At 47.7% G+C, this 26,475-nt stretch overlaps 1 protein-coding gene across 8 annotated transcripts in view; it reads right to left on the reverse strand.

Moving 5' to 3' along the window:
* The window catches only part of satb1b (SATB homeobox 1b), a 94,012-nt gene that overhangs the window by 6,212 nt on the left and 61,325 nt on the right, over window positions 1-26,475 (reverse strand). For 4 of the 8 annotated variants that reach the window (XM_069720383.1, XM_069720382.1, XM_069720386.1 and 1 more), the window contains 6 exons: window positions 25,379-25,490; window positions 24,192-24,269; window positions 20,917-21,431; window positions 17,906-18,118; window positions 13,937-14,011; window positions 13,408-13,563 (listed from right to left, as the gene is read on the reverse strand). In XM_069720383.1, the coding sequence (XP_069576484.1) occupies window positions 13,408-13,563; window positions 13,937-14,011; window positions 17,906-18,118; window positions 20,917-21,431; window positions 24,192-24,269; window positions 25,379-25,490 (1,149 nt within the window). The remainder of the gene's footprint in view (window positions 1-13,407; window positions 13,564-13,936; window positions 14,012-17,905; window positions 18,119-20,916; window positions 21,432-24,191; window positions 24,270-25,378; window positions 25,491-26,475) is intronic. The other 4 variants (XM_069720387.1, XM_069720385.1, XM_069720389.1 and 1 more) reach the window with 3 other exon arrangements.

Here is a 26,475-nt window from a genome sequence, read left to right on the forward strand (position 1 = left end):
AATTGCATCGCTTCCACAGGACGGGCCAGAGGAGCGGCAGCGAGGGGGAGAAAGTTAGCAGCTCGTTTGTCAGGAAACTTTACAAGAAAAAAAAAAAAAAATGCGTAAAAACCTTTTTCATCTAAACTCGATTTTCCAGAGTGTTCCTCGACATCGAGGTGGTTTTCGTTGTCGTGACATTCCCGCGTTCGCTCACTGCTGCTGCTGATATCACCGCAATGTTTTCAAAGCCCCCCCCCACCACCACCACCACCACCACCACCACCACCTCCCCAACCTCCTTTATTGTTTAATGTAATTTCCCGAGCCTCTCCACCGCAGGCCGACAAGCACCGACAAAGCTCTCCATCGGATGATCGTGGGACTCGCTGCCCCCGACGCCGCTAAAGTGTTCAGATACGGCCCAGAAAAACAAAAAATATCTAGGGCTCTTCAACGCGGCCGGGGGGGGGGGGGGGGGGGGGGGGGGGGGGGGGGGGGGGGGGGGGGGGGGGGGGGGGGGGGGGGGGGGGGGGGGGGGGGGGGGGGGGGGGGGGGGGGGGGGGGGGGGGGGGGGGGTGCTCGCCGCGTTGTTGAAGATCATTAAGGGCTCTCTATAAATAAATAGAACAGGTAGTTCAGATGCACACTCTCACACACACACACACACACACACACACACACACACACACACACACACACACACACACACACACACACACACACACACACACTGGCGTTTCAACAAACAACCCGACTGTGAAAAAAAAAAGAAAAAGAAAAATACTGCAGCGACCGACAGGAGGGAAAGAAGTCTGATGTTCTCGTGTTAGAAAAGAGAACAGCGACCTGAAAGGACAATATACATCCTTAAACACCGCCTGGATCTCACACGTGAAGACGAACTGGTCACCTGCAAGGTGTGTAGGTGTGTAGATGTGTGTGTGTGTGTGTGTGTGTGTGTGTGTGTGTGTGTGTGTGTGTGTGTGTGTGTGTGTGTGTGTGTGTGTGTGTGTGTGTGTGGAAGTGAGACGTCTCTGCGTTGAACTCACAGATGCTGCGAACAGGCCTCGTGGAAGCAATAAGTCCTGACAGGCGTCGGATTATGTCGCTACGTTGGCAACACACCTGCGACGATATTACACCGTAATCCGCCGCCTCCAGGTCGCCGCCGCTTAATTATTAATTACTTCTTCTTTTTCTTTTTTTTTTTCTTCAAACAACTGGACCGACGATAAAGGAGCCTTCTCCTCTTTAAAAGCGGATCTGACCCGAGTCCCAAATTAAAAGGGACGCCTCGTCACCCGAGGTCAGATTTGACACCCCCCCGCCACACACACACACACACACACACACACACACACACACACACACACACACACACACACACACACACACACACACACACACACACCTCCGCCCGAGCTGCTCACCAGTGTAAAGTGTTGGTGTACGTTCTGATCAAATGTTTTCCTTTGCAACACAATAGTTGAATTCATGCGCAGCATTCACCAGGCTATACAATGCAGCGCACCGCGTGTGTGTGTGTGTGTGTGTGTGTGTGTGTGTGTGTGTGTGTGTGTGTGTGTGTGTGTGTGTGTGTGTGTGTGTGTGTGTGTGTGTGTGTGTGTGTGTGTGTGTGTGTGTGTGTGTGTGTGTGTGTGTGTGCTGCAGTCACAAGCTGCCAATGAGAGCATAGACCTGCTCTGTCAGAGAACAGCATGGTATTCACCGCCCACCCGTTCACCAACAAACTCCTGCTGCAGACCAACCAGAGTGGAAGATCAGGGGGACATGGACAGACAGACAGACAGAAGGGCTTTCAGTGAGACAGGCGGACAGACAGACAGGGACAGTGGACAGACAGTAGACAGAGAGAGACGGTAGACAGAGAGACACATGGTCAGGGAGAGAGAGAGAGAGAGAGAGAGAGAGAGACAGTCAGAGAGAGAGACAGACAACAGACAGACACTCAGAGAGAGACAGACAGAGACAGTCAGACAGACAGACAGACAGTCAGAGACAGAAACAGATAAGACAGACAGTAGACAGAGACAGTCAGACAGTAAGACAGTCAGAGACAGAAACAGACACAGACAGACAAACAGACAGTCAGACAGACACACAGCCTGGACCAACACCTTCCCCTCTAATCTCATTTGCTCATTATCAGCTCCATCAAACTGACCTCGGCCACCACAGAAATAAATAAATGAAATAAGCCAACAGATGTCCATCAATTTGCCATTTGAGTTGTTTTTTTTCCCCCTTTCCTTCCTCGGATTAGTGCGTGACCACAAATAAAAGCCTCAGTTTCAACCCAGCACACACACACACACACACACACACACACACACACACACACACACACACACACACACACACACACACACACACACACAAGTACATTTGGACTTTCACCATCTGGACAAAAAAGAAAAAAAACGGTCGAGATGACACATCAAAAATCTGAGATGAAGAAATGATTGTTGGCCATTGTTGTGGCTGGAGGAGCGTTTCCAGACAAACATCTCCTGTGTGTGTGTGTGTGTGTGTGTGTGTGTGTGTGTGTGTGTGTGTGTGTGTGTGTGTGTGTGTGTGTGTGTGTGTGTGTGTGTGTGTGTGTGTGTGTGTGTGTGAACGAGGCAAAAAAAGTACATGACAGAGGAGGGAGGGGGGGGGGGAGAGACAATGCTCGACTGTCTCTCCTCCTCCTTGAACCTGGCGGAGGCCCAGCTCTGGCAGCAGACAGTGGCTGTGTAGATAAATGCACACCGATAACACTGTGTGTGTGTGTGTGTGTGTGTGTGTGTGTGTGTGTGTGTGTGTGTGTGTGTGTGTGTGTGTGTGTGTGTGTGTGTGTGTGTGTGTGTGTGTGTTGCTGCACGTTCTACCCGCCCAGCTAACACGTAAAGTACATTACGCCACGGTGGACGTCCCATCTGCCGACGTCGGCGGAGTCCCGAAACGTTCCCGATGCTCGGCCATATGCGGATCTCCCGCAACGATAAGCAATAATTTCAGGGCCAAATTATTATTTTTTTTTTATTTAATTTTTACGGTAAGCGAGTCTTTACATGCAAACGGAACGGGCTCGGAGTGACTGTACACATTTTGAGAGGAAAAGAGGCCAAAAGGAAATGAGGTCATGAGCCTAAAAAAAAATACAGTTAAAACACTTCTAACAAAGCAGCTACATAAAAAAAAAAAAAAGGAAAAAAAAAAACCTAATTTATCTAAGAAGAAGATTACTGAGGCTTCATGTTGTGTTTATAATGTGAGCTCGTCTCCGTATCGTGACGTGTAGTTACGTATTTGAGGAGGACCACGTTGGAAAACAAACAGTAGAAAAGCAGAAATCCACATTTTACTGCTGCGTTCAAATGCCGTCGTATTTACGCGTTATGTTCGCGGGAAGAGTCCGTACGAACGGCGCCCTCTTGTGGTATTCACGCCATTTTCTGGAAGCGAGCTGTGACGCGATTGCTGACGTTTACAGAAATGTCAGAGATCGAGGACGAAACTCCGTCCACGCCCACCGATAGCAGAAACTGTCAATCAAACAGACACGCCCCCAAAAACAGGTCTTCTTGAATCTTCTTTTCTAATGAATGAGGGATTATTTTCAGATGGACCTCCAGAAAACTAAGAAGAAGGAGTGACTTTAGCTAACAACACCGAGATAACTGATGGACACATTTTATTGACTTTGGATTTGATGAGAGAAGTTGAATGGGAGTCTATGGAGCCGGAGGCTTTGTGGAGCCGACCTCTAGTGGCACTCGCTGGTATTGCAGCTGAAGACACTTCTGGATCGGAACCATTTTTCAGAGCCGGAAGTTGCGTCCACTTTTACATCCAGTGTGCGAGTCCTGTTAGCTTGGCTAATTGTTAGCCTCCATGGCTTCTAGACGCTGTCCATGCCGCTGCTGCCTAGCAACAGCATTCTCACGGCTTGAACGCCGAGCATTTGAACTCAGCGTATTATTTCAGGATCACAAGCTCACCTCTCCGGCCAATTACACGACTGGATTTTAACAAATAACAAACAAAAAAAAAAACCAACAACAACACCACCAGAGCAGCGGGAGTACACACGTTAGATATTTCAGAGAATAAACATCAACGCGTTCATCCTCTCTAAAAATATACTGCTTTGTTTATATATAGGCTGTTCGCCATATGGTGATGAAAAAGCTGGATTCATTGTTTTTTTTTATTTACCTCTGCGTACATTTCTCATAACCTCACCATCTGATCTGATTCAGAGTCCCGAGCTTTAATCAGGAGGCCGACTACAAAACCGGTGGATCAAACGGACATCTTACAAAAAAAAAAAAAAAAAGCTGTGACAGATAGGCCCCTGAGGAGGGTTGGATTTGTGACCACAGAAAAAACGGATGATGAAATTCACGGCTCTGGCGTGTACATACCACGAAGACGCTTCCCTCTTCAGGAGTAGGGAGGTCTTTTTTTAACATTTTTTTTTAAGGATTAAAAAAAACAAAAACAAAAAACTGAGTCATCTGAATCGTTCTAAACTCGCCTTTAAAAGAATGTTCTTATATATTTCTTTGATTATTAAATCATGTTGACATGACTGTGATGTCTCGTCAAGAGTGGATGCTCTCCAGATTTGCGGGTTGCCAGATTGTGTCACTGTCCTTGCTATTTTTTTTTTGTTTTTTTGTTGTTGTGCGGATGTCAGAGAGAGAAAGAGAGAGAGAGAGAGAGAGAAAAAGAAACGTTGCCAGTCTGAAATCGTACGTGCCAGACACTTAGAAAGTCTTCGCCAAACAGTGACTGTTTTTCTGAAGAGGGGAGGTCGCGACCTCTGCGGATACAATAAGCTAAGTTGACAACAATAACAGATTGACGGCTAACACGGCGCACATTGTGAGGGGCTAAGGCATGACGCTGCAGGAAACGGCCTCCCTCTCTCGCTCTGTGTGTCAGCACTCGATACCAGAAACAATATGTGTGTGTGTGTGTGTGTGTGTGTGTGTGTGTGTGTGTGTGTGTGTGTGTGTGTGTGTGTGTGTGTGTGTGTGCGTGCGATAAAAGTGAATTTTCGAGCAACCAAATAGAGGCAGATGGAGCATAAAGAATAACCGAAGGCAAATGACCAGTCCATCAAAAACGGAGCGCATTAAACATCTGTGTTTTTTTTTGTTTTTTTTAACCACACATTTTATTCTTTTTTTTGTTTTTGCCAACAAAGTTCTTCACACACAACTGCACCCTCGCACCGTCCAGTCGTGTTAAGATTTCCCAGCAGGATGAATGAAAGGCGACGAGACCGAGTAGTTAAAGAGATAAAGAAACATCTCGTCCGCGCGTCGACGAATTAAAACCGTCGAACGTCAGCGGGAGGTGTCTGAATATCCGTCGATGTCACGCCTTGGGTTTCCAGCGTGTACAAAATGGCTGAAACTGGACGCCACGGTAACACGTGCCTCTTCCCCCCCCATCAAACATCAGCGCTGTTGAAATCTGAAACCTCTAATCTAGTCTAGCCCGGCGGCCGGCTGATGTTTGGGTTACGAGCGCCGTCGGCACACAGCCGCACCGCCGGTGTTCAAACAGCACCAATTTACCTCGCGTCGGTTAATCTTCTTTCTCTGCTCGATGCCGCCGAGGCAGATGGAGGATGAATGCACACACACACACACACACACACACACACACACACACACACACACACACACACACACACACACACACACACACACACACACACACAGAGACAACAACAAACAACGGCGAAGATGAACTGCAGATAAACAACGACCGCGGCGACGTCGCAAAAAAAACCCAAAACAAAACAACAACAAAATACCCCAAAAATTAAAAACGCTTGCAAGTAAAGGCGGGCAGGCGGGAAAAGCAAACCTACATGGAGTCTGATTCCCATCAATTATAAGAGCTTGATTGAGATTTAATTCAAAGCTCGGGATTTAATTGCTAATATCAAAGCATAATTGAGCTGATAAATCATGACTGATCTTATTGAATTAGGGATAGAAATAGCAGAGAACCTGCAAATTGTCCGTGTCAGCTAAATAAGTGTTCGTTAATTGGACGACAAGTTTGCTGCAGATACTAATGAAACTCAACAAATAATCTCCCCCCTTCAATCCCCCCCCCCAAAAAAAACAACAACAACAACAACAACAACAAACTGTGTTTTATAGAAGTTGGAAAATAGAAGTTTTCGTAGCATCTTTCTTCGCGTCGTTGACTTAAAAACAGAATCTGAATCTTCGGGCTCGATTGATGATGCGGTTAATTGTAATAATGGAGAGCTTGAAGAACAACGTAGTTACGGCGGAGTGATGTGGAGGAGAGAGAACAAATAAAGCTAACAACAACAACTACAACAACAACAACAAAAACGAGTGTACATAAGCGGGGATGAGGACTTGGAGAGGCCCTAATATCTCCCCATGCAATCCCACACACCGTGCACACACACACACACACACACACACACACACACACACACACACACACACACAGAGATTACACACTCCCTCTTCTCCCAGACTGCATCTGCCGGAGCTAGTGGCTGCAGTTAAATTGAAATATTTCCCGGCGTGTGTCAGAAGCATGCAGAATGGTAATTATGACAGATCTGATTAGGCGGACCGAGTCGGGCGGCTCCGGGCTGCAGGTGCGACCTTGTGCATTCCTGCGTGTGTAAATAAAATTAATTACAAGCGTGAGGAGGTGGGGGAGGGAGGGGAGGGAGGGGGCGCGTGACATCAGCGCGCACCCGAAGAGGTGCGGGTGGGGGCAGGAGGGGGAGGGACTCCCACGGGGGGCACCCTAATGGAATATTTTCCCCGAGTCTAATAATACAGTTGGTATTGACTTGAGGTAATTAGGGGGATCATTAAAGCGCTTTTCCCGGCGTATTTGCCTGCCTGATCAGATTAGCGAGAATGGGCCTCAGAACAAGCCCTGTGTGGTCTGTCAGGAGGAGCCCAGACAGTAGGAGTGGGTTAGCTTAGCTTTAGCGTTTGCAAGGGGAGGAAAGAAGAGAAGGAAGGAGGAAGCTGGTGAAATACACCGAGTCTGTCACTGGGAGAGGAGGAAGCTGACGAGTCCGGGAGGATCGGCGCTGGTTCAGGACTGTTAATGGAGGACTAGTTATCGAGCAGACCGGCTAAGCAGATGCAAAAGATTTGTCATAACGCATCAGGAGGGTGATGAGGAAGAGACAGTCGGGGGCAGATTCCTTGTGAGGAGTGCAGGAGGAGGAGGAGGAGGAGGAGGAGGGAGCGAGTTGAAGACAGATGGGGTGAGAGGTGGCATGTACGGAGTAAGTGAGAGAGATGGCAGAGTGCTCTGAGCATGCTCAGTGAGACCCCCGGTGCTCCCGCTCAGAGGAGGAAGACGAGGAGGAGGAGGGTTCAAAACCAAACAGTGCTGGTGGGAATTCCACTGTCCATTAAACAATAAGAGAAGAGGGCTCGTTTCAGGGGGACGGGGGAGAAGACTCACCCGTTTGCAAGATAATTCATTCGCTAAATTAATTATTCAGACAGCTGGGTCTCCAGTTCAAGAAATTGTGTCTTTAATAATGGAGGGGAGGTGGGGGAGGCAGGGGCGTTGGGAAGGGGGAATCTGGCCTAGCCTGTTTCCCATGGCAACCTAATAACCAAGCAGGCACAGGAGATAAATAAATAAATCAATTAATAAACAGTCACGGCCCTTTTAGATCCCTAGAGCCTGTGATATGCTCGCTCTGATCTGCCTAATTTGAGAGAGAGAGGTGTGTGTGTGTGTGTGTGTGTGTGTGTGTGTGTGTGTGTGTGTGTGTGTGTGTGTGTGTGTGTGTGTGTGTGTGTGTGTGTGTGTGTGTGTGTGTGTGTGTGTGTGAGGCACACAAACAAAAAATGAAGACTTGATGTCGGCACTGAAACAACACACAGACAGAAAACTTAAAGTCCTGCCAGTAAAAAGTATCTCACTGTTGGTTTCCATCTCAGGATGTCTGCAGCAGGAAGTGACCATATTTGGACGAGCTGGAGGGTGGTGGGGGGGGAAGCTAGCGGTGGATCTGACTCCATCTGATTGAAACTCTTTAGTGATACTACGTCCCGCCCCCACTGATAGCCGTAACCTGACTGCACCACGGGCCTGTCAATCAAATAGACGCGCCCCCACAAAAACAGGTCTTTTTGAAGCTTACTTTCTAATGAATGAACCTCTAGTGGCGCTCGGTGGTATTGCAGCTTGAAGGCACTTCCGCGTCGGCCCCTTCGCTTTTCAGAGCCGGAAGCTACGAACACTTTTATATACGCAGTCTGTGATTTGTACACAAATCTTCATGCGAAACACGAGTTTTTGTTGTTTTTTGACCATTCGGACCCCGAGAGGCTCCTCAGAGACAAAAACCTCTGAACGGTCCCGATGCAGAAACAGACACCGAAAAAGGTCAGCCATCTGCCCCTCTGGTTGAGCAGCCATCGTGCGTGTGCGTGTGTGTGTGTGTGTGTGTGTGTGCACGTGTGTGTGTGTGTGTGTGTGTGTGTGTGTGTGTGTGTGTGTGTGTGTGTGTGTGTGCGCCTCCATAAAACGACGACTGAGCGGATTCTCGCTGCAACAGGAAGTGAGTGACTTTTAGAAAAAACAAAACGTGCAGGAAGCTCTTCCGTCACCCTCCTTGTACCCCCCCTCCCCCCCCTCCCCTCATCTCCCACCTCCACCCACATCTCTGGACCGATGAGGCAGTCACTCACTCACACCATCACCGCCCCCCCCTCCTCCCCCCACCGCCACCCACCCTCCACTCAGGGGACTTGTCGTGCCAGGCGGGTGCAGGGTGACAGATGGCATACACCAACCTCGCACGCTCTCTCTCTCTCTCTCTCTCTCTCTCTCTCTCTCCACCCCACCACCCACCCCCACCCCTCTTCTACTGCAACAGCCCCCCCTGCTCGGCCCCCCCGGTGGCGCAGCGGCGGACCAGATCAGTGCCATTCTGTCTCATTAGAGCCTGGCTAATTAGCGTAGCCTCTTCCAGGGGAGAGTGAGCGAGAGAGAGAGACAGAGAGATGGGGATGGAGGGAGCTGGGGGGGAGGAGGAGGGGGCAGGTGGTGGTGGTGGTGGTGGTGGTGACTGAGCTCTGTAACTCGGCTGGTCATTGAGGAGTCGGAGGGCTTTGAGCCCCCCCCGCGGCTCCCCGGGTGCTTGTTTCCCGACAGCAGGGACTCTGATTTCCATCCGCGGCGGCAGTTTCCTCTCAGGAAGTGTCGGGGATGTTCGGACATTAAAAAGCCCCCCACCCCCACCCCCTCCACCCCTCTCCACCCCCACCCACCCCTCCAGCTGAAACACGAGCTGCCCTCTCTGCTGCCAGGCTGGCATCCCCCCTCCTCCTCCTCCTCCTCCTCCTCCTCCCCGCTCTGTTAACACCGATGAAAAACAAAGCGCGATAACTCCTCTGCCCTCGATACCGAGGGCGGTTCACGATGTCGATGTTCATCGAGGGGGCGGGGCCACCCGCATCAACGCTCGCCACCTCTGCTGGCTAAAAAAAAAAAACTAAAACCAAAAAGAAAACGACACGGGGGGCCCTAGACGTGGTTTCTCTTCTTCTGGCAGGCGTCGTCATCTGGATTCGAACCAGCACTTGTTTTCTCCAAGTCTGATGTCTCTTGAAGCGAACTGTGAGACGGAAAGGATGTGGGGGGGGGGAGTTGGGGGGGGGGGGTCTTCTTGGAGACGTTCGATCACAATAATGACTGATTTTCAAATCAAAGCGTAAACACACGATATCGACGCCTCCCTCCCTCCCCCCCCAAAGAAAACATGGAGGGCTCAGGATCGAAGTGAACAACAAGCACAAGATTAATCTGATAAAGTGATACTGATGGGGGGGGTGAGGGAGGGGGGAGTCACCGCTCCATAGTTACTACTGTGAATATGTGGCAGTAAAAAAGTGATTGAAATGAAACATTGAATATGTGAGAGAGGGGGGAGGGAGGGAGAGAGGGAGGGAGGGAGAGAGGGAGGGAGGGAGAGAGGGAGGGAGGGGGGGGCAGTTAAGGGCTGGCAGAGGCCTGCTGTGGTTACGAGTCCTGCGAGAGGACAGAATGGCTGCAATCCAGAAACACACACACACACACACACACACACACACACACACACACACACACACACACACACACACACACACACACACACACACACACACACGTATAAATGCGGCTGCACATAAACCCATATTTGATGGACACACATCTATATACAGTATGCGGACACACCTCGGTGGAGCGTGCAGCGATCAGTAAACTCCTGTTTACGGCTCCCCCCTCCCCCTCCCTCCCTCCCCCTCCCTCCCCCCCTCCCGGTGACCTCCCCCATCAGATCCTCCTCTTATAGAGTCTGAATGAAGCCAACGTGCTACGCTAAAAATGCTACAAAACACACACAGACATGCGCTCACACAGGCCAGATCCCCTCCCCTGGTCACCTGATCACCCTCCCCCTTCTTCCTCCCCCCCCTCCCGACGCTTGCGTAAGCATGCTGGGAAATCCTAAACCCCCTCCCGGTTGAAGAGGAAAGAGTTTGAACTGCACACCACAAAAAAAAAAAAAAAAAAAAAAAAAAAAAGCTGACGGGACGGTGCCAGCTCTCCGGCGATGAGGCCTCTTCCTCACCCTCCTCCTCACCCTCCTCCTCTCCCTCCCTCCCTCCCTCCACCCACCACGATTATTTCCCTGGACCCCATATGGGCATCCTGCCAGTCCTCGCCCATCCTCCAATCCTCAATCACCGACCACAATCCACGCCGCTCGCTCCCCCCTGCGAGCTCAGCAGCAGCAGCATTCAGCTAACATGGAGCTCCACCCCAAAAGCTTTGGATGCTCGTTGTTGTTGTTGTTGTTGTTGTTGTTGTTGGGGGATTTTTTTTTTTTTTTTGGGCCTAAAACTCTCCCGACCCGATCTCCAGTGAAAGATGTTCGACGTCGTACATGATGTGAAAACAAAGGCTTCACCAAACCTCTCGATGACGACCAAGAACTGAGATGCTGACGTGATTAGCGACAGCTAGCACGTCTTCACGGTCTCTGGATTCAATATGTTGAGAAAATCTGGTTTTATTTTAAAAACAAGTGACATCACATCTCAAAGTCAGCCTGACCTCGTTTTTACGTTTTGTAGTTAAACTGAAGCGAGCGATGTTGTCTGAGGCTTTTTTTTTTTCCTTAATTGATTATTATTATTATTATTATTATTATTATTATTTTGATGAAATTGCTTCGTAAAATGTTAGAAAACGGCAGGAAATTGTGAAAAATGCCCGTTGTGATTTTTTTCAGAGCTTGAAGTGTGACATCTTCAGAGACAGCAGGAAGTCTGCTTTGTTTTTGTTTTTAAAGATTAATCGTCCAAAATGATCATATATTAAATTTACAACGAAGTAAAACGGAAAAGTAAAAAAATAAAAAAAAAAAAAAAAGTTCTGTCAATCGTGCTGATCGATTCATTTGACATATTATTGCACGTCTGTAGAAATATGATGTGGAAATCCAACTTTTATGTAAAGAAGTGACAAAATACGAGAAACTGAATACAAAATAAATTTAAAAAAATTAAAAAGTAAACATTTTCTGCTGAAAGTTTAAAGTTTGTTCCACTTTAGATAAAAAAAAAAAAAAAAAACACTTGAGTGGAAACTGAAAAAGAAAACTGGGTCCCGGCCTTTTGATTTTCAGGGGTTCAGGGGGTACCCGCCGCCCCCACCGGTGCCGCCGGTAGTCGTGGCGATGCCGGCTGGGTAGCGCGGCGAGGGAGGGGTGGTGGGTTTGGGGGTGAGTGGAGGTGGGGTGGGGGGAGGCGGGGGGTGGGGAGACCAGCTGCCCGGGGAGCGCCCATTACGAGATAGAGCCAGAGATAAGTGCTCTCCCAGGCCCCTTTTCAGAGGCATAATTAGCACACTTCTTATCTGCTGCTCAATTCACATTCACACCCGCCTGCCATGAATGGAACGTGAAAGAGAGGCAGAAATCTGGGGGGGGGGGGAGAGGGGGGAGGGAGGTGGGGGGAGGTAGAGGGGGCAAGACGGAGGGACGGGTGAGGGAGGAGGGGAAACCTGTTCCCAGACAAACCGACGATTGAGAGACAGTTAATGCTGCGACCGCCCTCCTACACCCCCCCCCCGCCCCTCCGCCCCTCCCACCCCCGCCTCTTTTCTCCGTCCTCTTTCCGAGGCGTCTTTGAACTCCTTAACAAAAACAGTGGTTTGTGCATCAAACTGCAATTTGGTAAAACAAAGCTATCGGGGGGTATAATCATCCTAATCAGCAAGAAAAAAATAAAGCCTTTGCAGATATTTCCAGATTATTCCGCCCTTGGTGATCTATTCCTTTCACCCCCCCCCACTCCCTCCACCACCATCATCATCATCATCATCATCATCACCACCACCACCACCCCCCCTCCATCCAACCAAGCCTCGTCTTCTTCATCAGGCACCAATTGTGGAAATCTTCTCGACTCTCGCCGGCGACAGACGCGCCGAAAAAACCCCAACAGCCTCTAATAATAATAAGTCCTGAGCGCCACAATTTTTTTTGAAATTACTTTTAATAAAGAGTTTAAAGCGCTGCCGTGTTTTCGCTCTCGTTTCTTCTGTTTCCGACAACACACACAGTGGCGGTATTGTGCGAGCTCGCTGCTCTTTGTGAGAAGATGACAGGGTGAAGGGTGGGGTGGTGGTGGTGGTGGTGGTGGTGGTGGGGGGGGGAGGGCTCATATAAACAGGTTTGTTTGGTGTTGAAACACTGTCGGGCCGCTAAACTCCAAAACCCACAATAAAAAAGAAGACGTGTGTCATTACGTTGATAAATCACCGCAGAGCGACGGGTTCTCCGACTTTCGGCTTCGGCGGTTTAAAGTGCTGCTGGATGGTGTCATTACGTTATGACACCGAGTCGTCAAACAGTTGGGATCTTTTTCTTTTTTTTCTTTTCTAAAGAGTTCACCTTCAGCTCCTGAGGTCAAAGGTCATCAAAGGTCGACACAAACAGGCTCCGAATCAAAGGTAGAAAATCTTCATAAAACTCCATTCAGGGAGTTTCAGGTTTGGATTTGAGGCACGTTTTGATATAAGATCCCATAAAAAGATGAATAACATCAACTAATTCTACTACTTTTTTTAAATTTATTCATTCATTTTCTATAAAATAGATGATAATTAATCCTATTTTTTTGGACAAATTGATAGAATTTTTTACAGATTAAGTTCTAGATATTGAATGAAAACCATGTTTCATGAGGTTTTCTCGAGGAAGACTGCTGCTAACACCACGAGACATATCGGCATCATCGCTGTGGGTGTTGTCGGTGTGTCGGTGTGTGTGTGTGTGTGTGTGTGTGTGTGTGTGTGTTGTCGTTGCTACGGTGACGGTACCTGGCTCTTGGAGGCGGCCACCTTGGCGAACAGCGCCTGGGACACTTTGGCCCGCTTCATCTCCTGCTGGATCTCGTCGTAGATGGTGGAGTTGATGTTGAGGATGCAGCTCTCCGTCTTGCCGTTCCACTCGTTGGGCAGAGGCGACGGTTTCACCTGGTAGGAGAAGTTAAAAAAAAAAAAATTTAAAAAATGATTTCCAAATAAAAGCCAACACGTTCTGCCTTCAGAGCTCCCAAATACCTTGTGAGGTGTAAAATCTTGGATTTTGGTTGAGTGGAGAAGTCAAATTGTGACAGTTGGTCGACTAAATTATGCAGATCTACGTGTGTTGCGCAACTTATCAATGAGATTTTTCCTCTTTTATCGTTTCCAGACTTCGTTGGTACCGAACGCACACAAAGTAAAGCATTAGCCTGGCACTGCTCCTATAAATGTATTCCTGCCTTATAAACATGTAAAGCTGATGGATTTGCGTGTCGGGAGATGATCACGCGTGTGTTGTATTGTGTTGTCGGTGTTTGCTCACAGGTGAAATGCCCACTGGGATTCGGGGGTTCCAGTCTTCGGGCCTCACGCTGTTGCAGTCTTCCCTCCGGGGCTGCTGAGAGTCAACAACAACAACAACAACAACACAAAAAAAACACAAAACCAAATGTGTTCAGGCCCACGTGAGGAGAAACAACGATAAACACACACACACACACACACACACACACACACACACACACACACACACACACACACACACACACACACACACAGAGAGAGAGAGGAGTGTAGATTACACCCACACACAGCGCCGAGCGTTACTCCGCTCAAAAACACTTCGACGTGTTGTGCGAAACGTTATTATTCTTACGTCAAGCCGGTGATTAAAAAATAAATGCGAGTCAAGTGAAATCAAATCATCTTCATTCAGCGGCTTGTTGCATCTTGACAAAAATCCTTTGACAAGGTAACAAGTATCCTAATAAAAGCATTACCCAAGAAGCATTAGCATATGAATCATTCCATACGAGGCTCTGTGAGAGGAGACATCGACGGGTTTTTGTGTGTGTGTGTGTGTGTGTGTGTGTGTGTGTGTGTGGTGGTGGGGGGAGGGGTTGGGATGAGTACGAGTTAAATGGCATTCAAACAAACCATAATAACACCAACAGCCACCGACTCGTGATGCAGCCCGTGATTAAAAAAAACCATATATAACGGGGAGTTATATGTCTAGACGTCCTGATACGACGAAAAAAGAAAAAAGAAAAAATTCCCATAATCCCGACCGGTTGTGGTCAAACTGGAATGTCTGAGCATCTCCGCACCTTTCTCATCACGTTTTTTTTTAATTTATTTTTGATTATTTATTTATTTTACGAGGTGCTCGACAGTTTCTGCGGGAGGATACCGTGTCGAGCAAATTGTTAAGGCCTCGACGTGCACTAACTGGCTTTGGGTGGAGGAGGCGGGGGAGGGAGGGAGGAGGGAGGGGGCAGTCGAGTCGAAACCATCGACACACGTGAGAGAAACATACCTCTGCATCTGTTTTTATGAGACCAATAAAAAAAATATATATAAAAAAAAAAAAAAAGCCTCCTCTGTCTCGGGCTCAATTGCCACCCTGGCTGATTTATGTGCTTAAATTCAAACCGCATTGCTCCATAGGAGAGGCTGGCAGATGGCCAGGTGGAGGAGTGTGTGCATATATATCTGTGTGTGTGTGTGTGTGTGTGTGTGTGTGTGTGTGTGTGTGTGTGTGTGTGTGTGTGTGTGTGTGTGTGTGTGTGTGTGTGTGTGTGTGTGTGTGTGTGTGTGTGAACTGGAGCAGGTCTATATGATAAATGTCAATGGGTTTAAGTCATACAGGTGAAGTGTATTAGGCCCGCAGACACGCTGCTGATGTGCCAACAGCTTTTCTGAGTGATGTGAAAATAAAAAAAATAAAACCACAAAGCAAAGGCTTGGAAGTTCGTCTGGCGTGTTGTAGTAACTGGATTTATTGACCGAGGGACGACTATTTCTTTTATCATTTCTAGAACTAGAAGCCGCGTCGCTTTTTTAAGAACGGCTCGCTGAGGACGTGGGTGAATACGAGCGTCGCTACGTCACCGGACGGTTTTTGTTTTATGTCATTTGATCCTGTGATAGAGGAGGTGGAGAGCGCTGATGTTAACGGGAGCTACTTAACAACAGGTCGAGTGACTTAAATGTCACGTAACTGAGAAAATATCATGATATTGTTTTAAATATCCAGCGGTGGAACTTAACTAAATTAGATGTACTCGTGTACGTGGAGCACCGATATAAATATACGATGATCTTATTGAAATTGCCAGGTTTTTTTGGGGGTTTTTTTTTTTTGCGTTCGCCTTTTTTATGAACACGTATTCACGCTCGTCCAGACAAAATCGCACAAAATTTGACGTCTATTTAGAACAAATGAATAATGGCTTGTTGCGTAACGGACCTCTACATGTCTGTGAGCCGTCGGGCTCGTTAGGGGCCTCTTAACAAAACCGGTTAACAGCAGGGCTACTTAGCTAAGACAATTTTTTTTTTTTTTGGGGGGGGGGGGGTTCTTTCTTAGCTTTTCACTTCGATAACTTCCTGTACGACGGTCCGACTCTCCCTCCGAGTCGGACACAGCCTCCGATTGTGAAGACGAGCCGTGAAGTGGCTCGAGTTCGGCACCGCTGCTCCAGAATGCGACTTTCTTTTTCTTTTCTTTTTTCTCGTTCGCTTTTGCGTGGACGGCGGCCGCCGGTCTTCTTTTTTCTGGAGATACGGGTGGGCCCTGCGCCTCGGCCTCACTAAGCCCCTCGCCTAAATAAAAGCCGAGGACAGGACAGAGGGAACCTTTGTGCGCCCACCGTCTCACCTCCCCGACGCGGCTGACCGCACTTCAAATGGGCTTAAGTGGTAGAAAAGTTACCACATGCCTTTCAAATGAGGGACACCGATTTGCGGCGAGGGGTCCAAAGTTGCGCTTGTGTGGTACGCTGTGATTTGGAAAAGAGGCTCCGAAAAAAAAAAAAAAAAAACGAATGTTTGATCTTTCGCGAGAGCTTGTGCATCGCTTTATTTAAATTATTTTTGGGAGAAACAGGGGAGGGGGAGGGGGGGCTGTCAATGCTGCCTAATGCGTGGTAAAAGGTCAAAATTAGCACAAAAAATTATCCATCATTTGTGCAGCAGCGGTCTCACCTGCGTGGCGAGAGGGAGGCGGGCGGGGCGGGGGCGGGGGCCGGGGGGTGGGGTGCAGAGGCTTCATTTACATGCGGCAAGAATGCAAAGTATGTTCTCCGGCGTGCAGGTCGACACGGTGAATCAGCTTTTATTTGTTTCCACGTGCTTGCAGACAGGTTGCAGCCTGATACAATGGAGAGGAATGTGAGGTAGGTGTGTGTGTGTGTGTGTGTGTGTGTGTGTGTGTGTGTGTGTGTGTGTGTGTGTGTGTGTGTGTGCGTGTGTGTAAGAACAATGCAGTGAGGTGATGCTTCGTATGCATACTTGCTGTTGTCACACGTGAAACACGGCGTGTGCCTACAGAGAATACAATTTTGAACTTTTTATACGATCAGGCTGAATATTCGGAACAATAAACCAAAATAAAGACGTTTTTAGTTTTTGTTTGTTTGTTTGTTTGTTTGTTTTGTTTGTGTTTATGTCACGAAGGGGGGGTTTCGTCACGCGTGTCTGGATTCAGTCTGTGAAAACCACCGCAGAGGCAGAAAGATCTAACCTTTCAAACCACCTGCCTATCTGCTCTCCTCATCACCGCGCGGCGGTTTTAGCGCTGTTGCTACGGCGACGTCGCACGTCGTCGGCCCGCCGATCGGCGAGAACGTCTCCGCCTCCCGAACTGACCACAGAGCGAGTCTCTGTTCGCCGGTGACCAATTATGGAGTATCACAGCAGCCTGGCGGGTCGAACAGTGGCGGGTTTGTTCGGGATGTAATGACGGTGCGATCAGGACGATTCTCTCCGACCAGTCGGCGGTCCGAACTGGCTTCATGTCACTTTTTTTTTTAGTTTGCATCGGCTCAACTCTGAACTCCGACGGAAGTGATCCACAACCTTTGATAAAATGTTGGTTAAAAGGGTTTTTAAATGTGTTTTTTTTTTGGGTGTTTATTAACTGTACGTTTTGTTTTTTGGACGGAGTTGCGTTTTTTTTGTTCCTTCGCGTCTTTACGTCCACCGGTACCGTTTGTCGATAACGGAGAAGACCGAAAAACAAAAATGCGCGTCGTTTCTTTCAACTGACAGCAAATTGTTGTTCTCTTTTGGAAAACGGCAACGAAAAAGACGAAGAAAAAAAATTCATCTCGAGGCGCCTGAAAAACCCTTCGAGTGTGACTCCGCCCTCTTTTATTCTCACGCTGTGAAAAACGAGCATCTCTTGGATGCATTCAGATTCATCTTCTAACGTTAAAAAAAAAAAAAAAAAAAAAACCCAACGGTGCTGCTGCAGAAAGAGATTCCCCGGAGGGAGCGATTGCGGTACCTGTACGGGTCGACTGGGCGGGGTGCTGATGAGCGGGGGGGCGCCCATCGCCGAGGCCGCCGTGAGGCTGCGCTCCCTCTCGTCCTGATAGATGCGGTCGCGCTCGGCCTCGGGCAGCTGCAGGAAGTTCTGCATGGCGCGCAGGTTGACCAGCAGCGACTGGGACGCCGTCTTGGGGTCCTCCTCTTTACGCAGGATCTCGGACAGTAAGCCCTGAACGGTGAAACCAAAGATAGTAAAAAAAATAAAATAAATCGACCGAAAAAAGAGGCAAACAGGGAGGTTTCCTCGGGGAGGGAGGTGAGGTCTTTGGGTGGTGGCGGGGGGGGGGAGTGTGTGTGTGGGGGGGGGTGTCAGAGTGGCAACCAATAAGGAGAATGATCACTTTAGAGGATCATTTTCCACCGGTTCTGTCTCTGAATCGCCGTCGTTAAAGCTAAAGATACGATAGCGAGTCCATTTTGGACGGAAGCCGCTCGGACAGGGCAGGAAGTTCCTTTTCAAAATAAAACACCCGATGCGCAAAAAAAACCTACGTCAGTCACCGTCTTTCAATCAGGACAATGAAACGCGTTCTCCTCCCGCTACAGACAACGTGTACGTCAAATAGTCTCTTTTTTGGTTTTTTTTTTAAAGACTCAAACGCAGCAAGAAAAAAAAAAGAAGCCGTTTGACGACGTTTACCTGCGATAGAAGAACGAGTCCGTCCTTCGTCAATAATCATTTGTGCATTCAAAAATAAAAAAAACGAGTTTCCCCCGGAAAGCGTCCCGGTGGAGTTCTGCAGGATCTCGGATCGTGTTTCTCGGAGCTCGCGTTTGTTTGCCTTTTTGGATGCGAGCCGCCGCGGCTCCTTTGCCTTGTTTCGGAGGGGGTGTGGGAGGGGGGAGGGAGGGAAGGGAAGGGAGGGGAAGGGAGGGGGGGCAATCAGAGCATCCTCTGTTTACTTTCTCAAGAGCGCTCAGATTCCATCATTACGAGTCGGGCGATGACTCCCATTATCGGAGACGCGTGATTGGGCCTTTTCATCGGCTCCTCGGCCACACACTGTGAGGAGCCGTCGCCGTCAATAGGTGTGATTTTAGGGAGTAAAACAAGGTGATGGAGAGAGTGGTGCGGAGGGGGGGGGGGGCTTTTATTCATTTATTTATTTATTTTGGGGAGCGTTTAAGTCCTCTCGGGCTACCGATCGGAGCTGCAGCGTGGTATCCGAACAAGTTTGAACAGAATCTTTATTGGTGATTTATCGGGTGTGTGTGTGTGTGTGGGGGGGGGGTGCATTCTTCAGTGTGTGTGTGTGTGTGTGTGTGTGTGTGTGTGTGTGTGTGTGTGTGTGTGTGTGTACGTGCTTTATCGCTCCTTGTCATCAGAGCCCTCGCTGTCTAGGTTCTATCTGTTTGGTCAATCAGTTTCCTCCCCGTGAAGAAGAAGCTCCGCCCCCTCGGTCTCCTCTGATCCGCCTCCTCCTTTTATTAACTCGTGGAAAACACACCAACCTAATAATTAATAATTCCCCAACGGCACATGGGGGCTAATTCCTCACATCAGCTGCACATAAGACTTCCTTGTGTGTGCGTATGTGTGTGTGTGTGTGTGCGTGCGCGTGTGTGTGTGTGCGTTTGTGTATAACACACACACATCTGTTTTTATTAAAGAGGATGTGATTCTCAGATTCTTATCAGCCTCCATTCCTTCAAAGGTTCATTGTCACCTCTCCTCCACCCTCCAACGCACACAACAGGTCTTAAGACATTAACACTGCCATCTGTGTGTGTGTGTGTGTGTGTGTGTGTGTGTGTGTGTGTGTGTGTGTGTGTGTGTGGCCTCTGATGATGAAGTGAAACCACATATTTTGGCAGGGAGGGAACGGATGCCGTGACCGAACCTGAGGAGTCATCTTAAAAAAAAATTAAAAAAATTAAAAAATAAAAATTCTGAACGCGGCCGGCTGCCAGCTGTCCTCAAGTACAGTACTGAGATTACCGCAGTGTGTGAGAATAATTATGAATGAGATATTCATTTCTTAGGTCCGGTTGGAAAAACAAAAAAAAAGAGGTTTTATAACTTTTATAACTAAGACGACGAGCGCCTCAAAAGTGGGATTGTCGACATTTTTAGATTTTCGTTAGGCCCCTCACCTGCAGCGGTGCCGCCTCACGTCCCAACCAAAGACGCATTGTTTTTACGGAAATCCACGATTTCTTTAATGGGCTGTTTGTTTTAACGACTGGTGAATATCTGGGTCAGAGGGGGGCAGATGATTTCTATCATTTTTATACCGATTTACTTTAAAATCATTCTTAAAACTGGTCATTTATCATACCAGAATGACTTTTTTTTTAATCCCTTTGATTGATATCGGACCTCGAGATCAACTCCATCTGTATTATTATTCTAAACTGGTTCAATCTGAGAATATTTCTGCAGCCAAAAAAAAATGAGGTTTTCAAACCGAGTGCTAAAGTTAAGGCCCAATCTCAGTTCCCATCTGTCGGCCCTTCAGAAGGGAGATAGAAGACGGGAGGGCTTAAAATCTTAAACCGAGGAACTGGGACACGTGTTGCGTCAACAGTATCCTCCTAAATACGTTTATTACAAGTTTATTAAATCTCACATTTTTAGGATTCTGCAAATTAACAGTATGACGACCAAAAAAAAAAAAAAAAAGACTATCTCAAGAGAATCAGCTATTAATACTCACAAACAAACAAGACTGAAATCAATTTGAACTGGAAATGGCGTCAATATCTCCAAGCTGCACTTCCAGATTACCGATTATCGATTTATTTATTGTATTGGGAGTCTGAATGTGAAAGCACTTCGTTTGGAGGGGCCGGTTTTAGGGTTAAATGATCAACAACCCCCTCCATCCCCAAAAGAAACGAGACACTCTACCGACGGAGAGTCGGGGCTGTGGGACGGGGACGGGGACAGGGACGGGGGGGGGGTAGTACTTCAGCTGGACATTTCTCGGTCTCCCTGTTATGTTAGGATGTGTCCTGTGTCCTCACCTGGGTTCTGTTGAAGGCCACGCGGGCGAAGACGGCCTGCGAGATGCCGGCCCGCTTCAGCTCGTCCCTCACCCACTGGTAGACCTCGGAGGACACCTCCGTGTTGGAGGACACCTGCGGCTCCATGGGCTTGTTGTGCGAGTTGCGGCTGACGGGCGGGTGGTTGAGGTACTGCTGCGACAGCGACTGCTGCGCCAGCAGCCGGTTCACGGCGTACTGCTGGTTGAGGATCTGCGCCATCACCAGCTGCTGGTTGACCAGCTGCGGGCTGATGGGCGTGGACACCAGGCCCGGGTGGTGCATGCCGGGGAGCTGCGGCTGCCGGCCGCCCGTCTGGCCGCCGTGCGGCGGAGGAGCGTGGGGCAGCGGCGGCACCGGCGAGGACGGAGTCTGCTCCGCCGTGCTGCCGGGGATGGGCTGCTGCTGCTGCTGGGAGAAGCCCAGGTGGTTGTGGTTGTGGTTGTGGTTGTGGTTGGAGCCGGGCGGGGAGAGGTCAGACAGCCCGTCCATTTCCGCTGGAGGATGATAAAAATTATATATATAAAAAAAAAAATAAGATCAATTTAAAGTAGCTAAAATGCAACAAAGAAAACAAGAGGAGGAGCTTCGGAATAAGAGAAGAGCTGAAAGTGTATTAAAAAGTAAATCTATCATGAACATCAATTTAAATGGCACCATAGCCATAGTCTCCAATCAGGAGATATGAAACAGACCCGGGCCTGCATCACATCACATCACATCTTTGCCTCGAGTGAATCTCAGCTGTCAGCTAACATTCCTGTTTACTCTCTATGAGAAGGGGAATTACATTTTAACAGGCAGCTCGGATCTAAAAAAAACAAAACAAAAAACAAAACCGCTAACAAAAAAAGAAATATACAAAAGGACAGAGTCTTCGCCCTGACCGGTGCCCTTCACAGGCCCTCGTCTTCCTCCCTGACTGGATGTGACACGGCTGATCAGCCGCTTCAAAAAAAAGAAGAAAAAAAAAGAAAAAGAAAGATGAAGATAGAAACGCAGATAAAAGAGCCTCATTGTGTTTGACCTGCGTCTCCCACAAACCATGCCTTCGAAATTAAGTTCAGAATGTCTGCGGCCTCATCATGTGAAAAAAAAAACATCTCGCAAAGACAGTGGAGTGTGTGTGTGTGTGTGTGTGTAGGTACAAGATGTGTGTGTGTGTGTGTGTGTGTGTGTGTGTGTGTGTCTCTTTGCACAAAAAGCAGAAGCAACGCTGCTAAATCTGATTCTGTCTTTGCATCCTTAATTCTAAAATAAGGAACACAAGCTGGCCAATATGGCATTTTTAGTGGCGGATGGTTTAAATATAAAACAGTGAACGGAGACCTGAGAAAGTTTCACTCCAAGTCTCTGAAAGGCCCCAAAAAAAGAAGTCATTTTGCCGTCATTTTAAAGGCATTTTCTAAGTTGTTGTTTTTTTCCGCTGCATCTTCTACTTTCGGGAATCTTTAAAGTCCATAATAGCTGCTCGGGAATAATTTTAAGACGGGTTTAAATGATGTGCTTTAAGCGGATGAAAACAATTATTTTAGCGTTTCAAAGTGCTACCCACGTCGAGGTGAACGAGCAGCTTTTTAAAACGGGGGATTCACGTATATATATATATATATATACGGTGCAGCTTTTTTGAGGGGGCAGCGTTTTATTTATTTTATTTTATTTTAAATAATTCACACGGATGGCAACATTAACACGTCGGAAGTGCGGCGCGGCCTCCGAATCCCACAAAAATATAAAAGCGTCGTATAGGATCGTGAAAAAAAAAGCGTGAATTGCTGTTAAAGGGAAGGAGAGGAAGGGGTGGGGGGAGGGGGGAGGGTCTTCACCACTTCAACGAGCTGAATTTGTTTCTTTTCCAGCGAGATGAAAGATTAAGTGCATGGATGTTTCCCCCAAAAAAATACACACAATAATCATGTGTTTGCTTGGAGCTGCCTGTTTTCTTAACTGTCAGCGACGCACAAAACGCCCGGCCAAGACGGGTCTATTGAGTGTTTGTCGAAAAACAAATGATGTGCAGGAGGTGGGGGGAGGGGTGTGTGTGTGTGTGTGTGTGTGTGTGGGGGGCGACAAAAAACAAAATCTCGGTAATAATCACATCTCCTTTTTTCCCATAATCCCTGGCATTCCCTGGCTCTGATGGTATGGCGCTGCCTATTCACTCGTATGTGAATGTGTGTGTGTGTGTGTGTGTGTGTGTGTGTGTGTGTGTGTGTGTGTGTGTGTGTGTGTGTGTGTGTGTGTGTGTGTGTGTGTGTGTGCACACACACACACACACACACACACACACACACACACACACACACACACACACACACACACACACACACACACACACACACACACACACACACACACACACACACACGGGCACACGGAGGCATTTCCATGCAAATTGAAAAGAGAAGGGGTGACAGAAGAGCATGGCAGGCCCTGGGAGGAAAAAAAAAAAAAAAAAAAGGCTGCCACAGAAGCGGGAGTCCTCGTGTGGAATCCTGCCCACAAAAGAGCCCCGGATTAAACGCACAATGGGAAATGGGATGTGGGCTGGAGGGAGAAGGAGAGGAGGAGGAGGGGAGGGGAGGGGAGTGTTTGTGAGAGTGAGAGAGACGGTGACCCAACTCTCGCTCTCTATGCCCCCCCCCCCACCCCCCTCCTCCCCGTCGCCACTCGTCAGCATCACCAGGATTTCTATCCACGAACCTGCCGAGCACCTGTAGACCAGCTGGTGAACAGACATACGACTCGGGGCCAGCTCTTCCTCCTCTCGCTCATGATCAGAAACACTGAGGTTGAAGGTTGGGTGTTTGGGGTGAGGGGTGAGGGGGGGGGCAACCTCAGGCTCCAGTGCCAACTTATGTTGTATCTGAGGTTTTTTTTTTTTACATGTGGCTGCAGGAGTTTTTGAGATGTTATCGCTGCCTCTCTGTACATCTGTGGTTTTTGGTTCCTTTTCTCGACGTCGTCGGAGAGTACGGTAACCAAGGAAATGTCAGAAAGGGTAAATCCTGTCGTATATTTTGATGTTTGTGAAGCGATCTTGGACTTCGGGAATTTTTCAGTCAAGGGCGGTAGAGGTCGGAAAGCTCAGGTCGTGCCGTCTGGTGGGAACTGAGCTGCGTCTCTCTCGCGATGAACACTCGCTGTGAAATCCAACCGTGTGTGTGTGTGTGTGTGTGTGTGTGTGTGTGTGTGTGTGTGTGTGTGTGTGTGTGTGTGTGTGTGTGTGTGTGTGTGTGTGTGTTGCAACATACCTAGTGCATTGGCACGTGGGCTCTCACGGAGGACACACGTCCCCAGGTAGCCCTCCAGCTGGGAGGGTTGGCGCATGCCTACACACACACACACACACACACACACACACACACACACACACACACACACACACACACACACACACACACACACACACACACAAACAGCATACGTTGTGAGGAAGGAAACACAGGGTTAAGACTTTCTACAGTTTGTCTCTCCCACTCCAGCTAAAGCTTGAAATATGACATTTAAAAAAGACGAGCGTCACCGAGGCCACACTGGCAGCTGCAGCACTTCCACGTCTGAGGAAACATAAAACCGATTGTGACAGATAATGTGTAGGAGTTTGCAAGAAGTACAGCGAGGTCTGAAGCAAAAAAAAAAATAAAATACAAAAATACTGTTCCAAGTGTATGTTGATGCCATTTTAACAGAAGAAGAAGAAAAAAAAACAACAACCATCAGATAAGACGTGATCACAACACGGTATTTGCATGGAGGCTGCGGAAGCATTTTTTTGTTGTTGTTTTTTTTGTATATATTATCTGGGCTGTCATCGGTGTGAGCTGCAGCGCACTGGGCGAAGGAAAAAAAAAAGAAAGAGATTGCGTCCAACAGATTGCTAAAGCTAATATCTCAGCGATACCGCCGCCTTACGAGTCTCACAGCGGCGCTCCGCTTAATCAAAAGACATAAAAACACATCGGAGTCCTATCTCCTGCCGGGGCGCTACTGGTCTTGTGTAACCTCATTTCCTGGCGGGTCAAAGTTTTTTTTTTTTTTTTGGTAGAAGCTCGATAAGAAAATCTAATTGAATTTGGCGGCTTCTTGTAAAAAGTGTTACACACGTAAACAAAAACAAAAACAAAAAACAGTCTGTGGGCCTCAGTTTTGCTTTTCCATTAGTTTTTTTTTTTTTAGTTAAAGCAATAATAGATAAGTCACATAACTCAGCTTCGGAGTGCGAGGAGTAATCCCGACTTATTAGATAACGAGATAAAAATGCATTTTCTGCTTGGTGCGACAGCAGGAAGACAAAGAGACGCTTTGGTGAGAGAACATATTGTAATGGTGTGTAAAAAAAAAAATGTGTGCGTGCGAACAGAGACACACAATAAAGTGTGAGCGCCATACTTTTTGCGCCCCTCCGTTTTTTTTTTTTTTTTTGTTTTTTTTTGCTTACCCATCATATCTTTTGTCTTCTTGAAATGTTTATACCAGCGCCCAAATTCCTGACACTTCGCCGCCGACACATTTGCATAGTAAGTGCTGTTCACAATGGAGGAAATCATACTCTGAAAGAGAGAGATTGATTGAGAGAGAGACTTTAAGATTCTCGTCGTGGAGAACGCAGGACATAATATTAAAGCTTGTGAAACATGCAGCAAAAACACTGTAGCTTGTCAAAACAAATAGAATACAAGGGTGGGGGGAGGGAGGAAGAGGAGGGGGGTATTAATAATAATAATAATAAAAACAAAACGCAGCACTATAACAGAAAGCCAACTGAAAAAAAAAAAAAAAATAAAAAGCGTCAGACATGCAAGAAATTTTGAATCGTTTTCCTCCGAAAAAAAAAAAAAAAAAGGTGAAACAAAATGACATCAAACAAGGCTTTAATCTGTTGTGTGTTATCAAATGCCGTTGAGTTTGTCTGAACGTGTTTTGTTTTGTTTTGTTTGGGTGAATTAAGGAGGTCAGCTGACATCTGTTGACATCGCGAGATATTTACCTTCAAATAAAAATAAAAAATAGAAGAGAGACGAAGAGCGCCTTATTGAATATCGGCACCCCGGGGACTCGGGCGATGTAAACCAGGTAAACCTCCTTTTATTTTTCTGCTCTTTATTTATACAATCTGTTAAAGGCAACGACTTCAAGAAGATCGGAGGGAGGAGGGGGGGAGGGGGGGAGGCACACACACACACACACACACACACACACACACACACACACACACACACACACACACACACACACACACTCAGCAACTCTGCCTTCTCAACGTTTACTTCAACCAGTCCTCCTTCGCCTGAGAAAAAAAAAACAAAGAGCCGTGTTTCCTCCCATCCAGTTTCATTAAAATGAATGTTTTAACACCTTGCCGGCCCTCGGGGTGAATAGCGAGGTTGTGTGCAGGAAGAAATTGTTTTTGATTGTTATAAATATTCAAAAGAACCAAACCATCTGTTTTCAAATTATAGGTATGCCATCTTTATCATTTTCTGTAATATATGCGGTTAGGAAAGGAAAGGATGGCGGCGGTGGTGGTGGTGGTGG

Source organism: Brachyistius frenatus, unplaced genomic scaffold (assembly GCF_029030835.1).
Source record: "Brachyistius frenatus isolate BFR_SWC_R1_liver_20210118 unplaced genomic scaffold, ASM2903083v1 Contig_239, whole genome shotgun sequence".
In the NCBI taxonomy this organism is placed as follows: Eukaryota; Metazoa; Chordata; class Actinopteri; family Embiotocidae; genus Brachyistius; species Brachyistius frenatus.